This window comes from Pongo pygmaeus, chromosome 10 (genome assembly GCF_028885625.2).
Source record: "Pongo pygmaeus isolate AG05252 chromosome 10, NHGRI_mPonPyg2-v2.0_pri, whole genome shotgun sequence".
NCBI lineage: Eukaryota > Metazoa > Chordata > Mammalia > Primates > Hominidae > Pongo > Pongo pygmaeus.
This window is the reverse complement of record NC_072383.2, coordinates 9,254,075-9,260,859: the sequence shown is the minus strand read 5'-3', so window position 1 is coordinate 9,260,859 and position 6,785 is coordinate 9,254,075. Positions and strand designations below refer to the sequence as shown.

The window sequence follows — 6,785 nt, the reverse complement described above, 5'->3', positions numbered from 1 at the left end:
ACTTGGGAGGCTGAGGTAGGAGAATGGTTTGAACCCAGGAGGCGGAGGTTGCAGTGAGCTGAGACCCTGGCACTTGAACTCCAGCCTGAGCAACAGAGCAAGACTCCATCTCAAAAAAAAAAAAGAATAGTTTTTGCCATTAAAAGTAATGGCAAAAATCGCGGTTACTTTTGCACCAACCTAATATTTCTTTATAGCAATGTGATAACAGACTAATACAATTTCTGAAACCACAGAAAGAACACTTTCACCACAATTTTTAGCTTTCTAAGGGAAAACAAATTAAATCAGTATAAGTTCAATCAATGTGAATCAAGTAACTAGGTCAGGTTTGTTTGGCTCACATATACCCATTCTTTCCACACTATAAAGAAATATCTGAGGCTGGGTAATTTATTTAAAAAAAAGCTTTAATTGGCTCATGGTTCTGCAGGCTGTACAAGCATGGTGCCCGCATCTTCTCAGCTTCTGGAGGGGCCTCAGGGAGTTTCTTCTCATGGTGGAAGGCAAAGTGGGAACAGGCACATCACACAGCCAGCGCAGGAGCAAGAGGTTGCAGGGGAAGGTGCTACACACTTTTGAATAACCAGATCTCCCAAGAACTCACTATGTCCAGGACAGCACCAAACCACGAGGGATCGCCCCCATTACCCAAACACCTCTCACCAGGCCCCACCTTCAACACTGGGGATTCCATCTTAACATGAGATTTGGAGGGGACATCCAAGCTATATCGCTCCTGAAAATCTGATGAAAGCTTCAGACTCTTTGACCATGAAGATTCACGTTCTCGTTTTTATGTGAATGCATATAATCTCTAGGGGTTCTTATAATCCCTGAAGCCCGTTTATGAGACAGTCATGTTTATAGAATCACAGGATAACTGAATTTTCCCTGAAGACTCTAGTGTCCACGTATGGTCATACTTACCCTGCACCTAAAATTTAGAAAGATTTTTTTCGTGTGGTGCCAAATATTAAGTACAACGATATTGAGAGGGTAGCCGAAAAATAACTGCTCTCTTCAAACTGTATAATTTTTTCACCTTAGTCTTTGGATTTGAGGAAGAACATATAAGTTTGGCATTGTAGTGGTGACTACAAAATTTTTGATAAATCCCTATGGATTTGTTTTTACTCTGTCAAGTGACAGTTTGTCTTTCTCAGCAAAGGTTTTTGTGTTTGTTTGTGTTTTGGAGGAATAAGATTAGCCACAGATCCTACAGAGAAATCAACTAGAGATGGTGTCTCCCCTGACCCCTGAAAACCCTACATGGAAGGGCAATTTGCTACATTGTGCCTGAGGGTTCCTTGAACGAAGTTCTCCATTTTTGGACAGAATTGAAAGACATTTCAATCCCAGTGATATTAAATGTTATTTTGGTGATCTGTTCAGAAGGCAAAATAAACATTTGTAAAATCTTTTGGTTTGTGTATCTTGGTGTCTGTAAATTTTTCACCCCACTGGGATGAAAAATATTAAACTTCAGTTTGTTCTGAGAAGGAAGTCACTCCTAATTAGAAAATGATACAAAACTCTCACTAAAACTCTCCTCAATTCTAAATAACTCCAGATCTTTCAGAGACTTGTAATCTTCATTAACTTTCCTAAAGGACAAACACACAGAGAGTAAACTATAATGTAAACAGTTTTCATTAAAAAAACAAAAAACAAAAAAGACAAACAAACAAACAGTAACTGCAAACTTGGGAAGTAACCATTCTTTGTTACCAGAACAGGATTTCTTTCAGAAAATAGTTTATGAGGCCATGTGCGATGGCTCATGCCTGTAATCCCAGCACTTTGGGAGGCCGAGGTAGGTGGATCATCTGAGGTCAGGAGTTTGAGACCAGCCTGGCCAACATGGTGAAACTCCATCTTCATTAAAAATGCAAAAATCAGCCAGGTGTGGTGGCGCACGCCTGTGGTCCCAGCTACTCAGGAGGCTGAGGCAGGAGAACCCCTTGAACCCGGGAGCCGGAAGTTGCAGTGAGGCGAGATTGTGTCACTGCACTCCAGCCTAAGACTCCGTCTCAAAAAAAAAAAGAACTTATTTATTTAATCAAATCATATATTGTTATAGTATTACTGAGAGGTAAAATCGTTCTTTGCAAGAATTCCCCTACCATCCTCCCATCACCCCCGCAGTTAATCTTAGAACAGAGGAATTGTAAAGTCTTCCTTACTTTCAGCTCCCAAGCCAAGACCTGAAAAAAGCCTAGAGTAATGTTTGGCAAGGAATAAAGGCTCAACAAAATAATTTATCAATCTCTTTTTCAATTTTTTTTCTAATATGCATATCCCAGCAGTCACTGACTCTGCTCTTTACTCCTGAAGTAACAGTTAGGTGGTTTGGGAGTGGGAGGGAGGGGCAGGCTGACACAATAAAAGTGATGCTGGCCCTGGGGCCCTGGAAGGAGATCAGAGGGGCTTAGGTTACTTCACCCAACTAAGTCCTCTTGCCTCACCAACCTAAAACATGGAGTTAATTCAATCAGCACAGGCTTAATGGTTCTGCAATCTTGAGAAAATTTTAGTGTTTCCTTTGAAATACTTCATATTTTTCTAACTCTTCAGAATAAAAAATATATATATTGATAAGATTAAAGTTACTGGTAAGAATGAGAGACCCTGTAAGAAATAGTCTCCAATGCAATTTCGTTTCAAAAAGTCTTACTTAAATTGCATTTACTTGTCTGTCTATAATAGGCTTTTATTCATGCTGAATCAAAAACAGCAATTTAAAATATGTGCTTCTTTATTTTTGGATTTCCACTGCAATATATGATTTATTTCTGTTCTGGCCCACAGCAAATTCCTGCACCTGTTTGAGGGAGACCCCACTAATTACTTTTTCCACGTATCTAACTCTTCCCAAGTCTTTTCTCTTCTACACCCAAAAGATGAACTTTCAATTTAAAAGCAAAATGTGACATTTTATCCCTAAGAATACTTTTACCATTTGGTAGGATGTTTTAACTCATTACCATTCTACATTCAGTCCATATCTATCTATGTCAGTAATTCTATTTTGAGGCAGGTTTATTTTATTTTAAACTAAAGTTTTATTATTTTAATGGTTCTGTTTCTGAATTTTTCACACCCCAAAAAGAAGTGCTTACCATAATGCACCTTGTCCCGTGCTCGGGTCTAGTTGGGAGGGGCACATACAACCATGTCTATTGCTTTTTCTCCCAACACCTATCCTTGCCTTTACCTTGGAGCTCCTATATATCATCTGGGGGACTGAAAGATCCCTTTTAGATTTTCCAAAATGGGCACCGTTCTCTCAAAATAATAACCTTATTGTTCCTCTTAGTCGTTCCTTAAAAATGTATGAATTTTCTCTTCTTGGTAAATTGCAGATTAACATCTCTCAAATTCACATTTTTTTTCTACAAAAAGGCAGGTTCCAAGGAGTGCTATAGTACTATGAATTATTGCTATTATGTGCTCTCATTTTATTGCAAAATCAATCATGAAAATGTAAATGTGTTTACCACTTTCAATGACCTTTAGTTGGCTTTTGATTCTCTGGTCATTCACTGGCTATGGTAAAAGCTACGTGGACTCAAAATAGACTTTTATGATCTTACAAAATCTTTATTTTTTGTTCTTGTCCCAGGTTTATCGAAGATATTACAGCATTGCAGAAAGAATCAAACAGCCCTCGGAGGCATTTTGAAATTCATCCCAGCTGTAGGCTGAGTGATCTGCAGGTGGGACAGACTGCCAAAGTCCAAAAGCTTCAGCATTTCCTCAGTGTCAAGATGTACTTCAACGATCTCCTGATCCAGGGCTGAGACCTTGGGAACATAATTGTCTCTCCTTTCTCTCTCCTTCTCCTGCAGCTTAATGGAAATACCTCTCACTGGGCCCCTCCGCATCCACTTCATCAGGTGCTTGACACAGCCTGCTATGTTATTGCAGAGCTTCTTGCTGGGGATAATGGCCGTCTCCTCACACACACACTTATTTGTGTGGAAATTGTTACCCAGGCACATGTAGTACTTTTCTGTGATGACCCGGGCCACCTTCTTCACAGTTTTGGTGTGAACGTGCCCCATGCTGGCAGGTCCTTGGTAAAAGAAAAATTCTTATTTTAATACTAACTATGGAGTCCTAACTGAGGAGAAAGGGTCAGGCTGGCAGGAGAACAGGAAAGCAAAGAGAAAAAAGCAGATAGGCTATGTGTCTGCCTTTCTTTTTGGTCCAGGACATGTAACCCTCTTGCTCAACTAACTCACAATCTTCCTGTGCTCAGCTTTCACCACAACCTCAGCTGATAGAAAAATGCAAGTTAGCTCACTGCAGCCTTGGCATCATCAGTACTGCGCAAAGCCCTCTTCAGCACACAGCACAGGCACCATTTTATAATTAACCCAGCAATATTTTCTCAAGAAATAATAATAAACTAGAAGAATGTAAATGGGAACCGCATTCTTTCTTACATTAATATTTTAAATAATTATACAGAATATGTATGTGTGTGTGTATATATATATATATATATTCATCTATGTCACTAACAAAAGAGAAAGAAGGCCCTGTGATCTGCTGATAAAACTATATAATTGACTCTGTTATGTGATTGCTTGTACAAAGACTGACTTCACGTCATCTAAAGTTACTCTTAACTCATTCTCCTTGAAATATTATTGCTTCATTCTATATTAAATATATGCATACAATTCAATTTATCCATTGATCTTTTTTTCTCCTTTAAGAGAGAAAAAGCAAGTGTCGTTTCTCATGGGCACATAATTCTTTTCATTTATTTATTCAACAAATAATTATTGAATGCTTGTTGTTAGTGGATATACTTCTGAATAATAAGAAACAGTGAAAAACAAGACATCTCTGCCTTATATTCCAGAGAGGAGAGACAGGCAATAAATAAGAAATATAAGTAAGTTCATTATATAACATGTCATAAAATGACAAATGTTATTTTTTAAAAGGCACAGCAAGGGAGATCAAGAGTATCATAAGATTGGGGTTAGACCTTGCAATTTTAAATGTTGTGATCAGGGTAGACCTCATTGAGAAGCTGATAGATGAGCAAAGGTTTAGGCAGTAAGGAAGTTAGCTATCAGAACATCTGCAGAAGAACAATACAACAGAAGATAATAAAAGATGTGAAGGCTTCAAGTCAAGTAGAAAGATTCTCAACTGCCAAAGAAAAGCAAGGAGTTTAGTATGGCTGAGGTGGTAAAGGTAGAAGACCCATCAGGTTGGGGTTGTGGCAACTGGGGATCCCGGGGTTTGCATGTACAGGTATGGGACATTTCATTCTCCTGAGCAAAACTTCCATTGATGATTCACTAAGAGCAAGAAAGAAGACAAGTCTGAAATGACTTAGAATGAACACACCAGTGTTTCCGTAAATAGAATTATATGATTTGTAATGTGTTTGTGTATACGTGTGTGTGTGTGTGGAATCTTTTGCTCAGTTCTATATTCGTGGGATTCATTGACACTGATGCAGTTAACATTATTCTATTTCATTGAAAAACACTATATAGTTTTAATTGTATGAATATGCCACAATTTACATATCCTGTTGTGGGACATTTGTGTTGTTTTTAATTTAGAGCTATTACAAATAATGCAACTGCAAATGTTCTTATACGTGACTTTTTGCACATTTACTGTCACTCTCCTGGGTATTTATGTAGCGGTAAAAATTGCTCGGACAGAGGCCACGTGGATGGTGAATTCTAGTAGATAATGATGACTCATTTTCACAACTGGGTGAGAGATTCGGTTGCTCCACATCCTCACTAAGTCTTGGCATTATGAATCTTAACTTTAAGCATTTTGGAGGATATGTAGAGTATTTCATTGTGGTATTAGTTTGCATTTCTCTGGAGACCAAGTACCTTTTCATATATTTATTAGCTATTTGGATATTCTTTTGTGTAAGGTGCTAGGTCTTTTTCTAATTTATTTCTGGAAGTCTTCAATATATTCTGGGTATAGGCACTTGTCAATTATATATACAGAAAATATCTTTTTCTTCTCTGTGACTTTTCCTTTCACTCTCCTAATAATGTTTTTAATGAATACAAATTTTAATTCTAATATAAAAAACAAGACTGGGCTGGTAGAAGATTATTTTGCCACTAGGGCAGTTTTTAATAATGTGTATAGAAGGAAGCGCCATTGCAGTATTGACTAAAGCAGGCTGGTGGAATTACAGCTCAGTTGACAAGGCCACTGGTCTGAATCTCTGAATATTAATATAGTGTCATATTAAGTGTGAGTCTTTCTAATACGACAAAAAGCACATTCATCATATTCTTTTTATCATTTGTTCTGCCTCTCAGTATCCATGCAAGGAAATACTTGAAGGATGGAAACATGGTCTGTAATCTCCTGATTTTTCCAACCTGTTCTCTGCCAGCCCAAGTATTCACAAGGAGAGAAAACGTGCAGGATTATTCAGCATATTAACATGGTAGATACCTTTTACAACCAATAATCCTGCTTTTTTTGTTTATGAAAAGTATTGCTATTCACATCCCTTATGTGCTAATACATGCATTAATTTCATTCCACATATGCCAATGATTCCAACTCTGCCTCCCCCAGTGTATACTCAAGTGGCAAGGATGCTTTCAGTCTCAACCCACTCAAAGTTGCTCAATGCTTTGTAAACACATTTCTTTTTGAAAATAAATTTGGTTTAGAAATGTGTCCAAAGGTAAGAATGTCTTTTGTAGAGTTCCTTTGAAAAGCAGCTTTATTTTGGATCATTTGAAAAATCTGTTATACGATTAATG

General features: G+C 37.8%; 1 protein-coding gene across 1 annotated transcript; it reads right to left on the bottom strand.

Moving 5' to 3' along the window:
* Window positions 1–3,659: 3,659 nt before the first annotated feature.
* Window positions 3,660–4,067, bottom strand: LOC129010543 (small ribosomal subunit protein eS17-like). The gene has a single exon (XM_054444949.1). The coding sequence runs from the start codon at window positions 4,065–4,067 to the stop codon at window positions 3,660–3,662; it is 408 nt and encodes a 135-aa protein (XP_054300924.1).
* Between the last annotated feature and the right edge of the window lie 2,718 nt (window positions 4,068–6,785).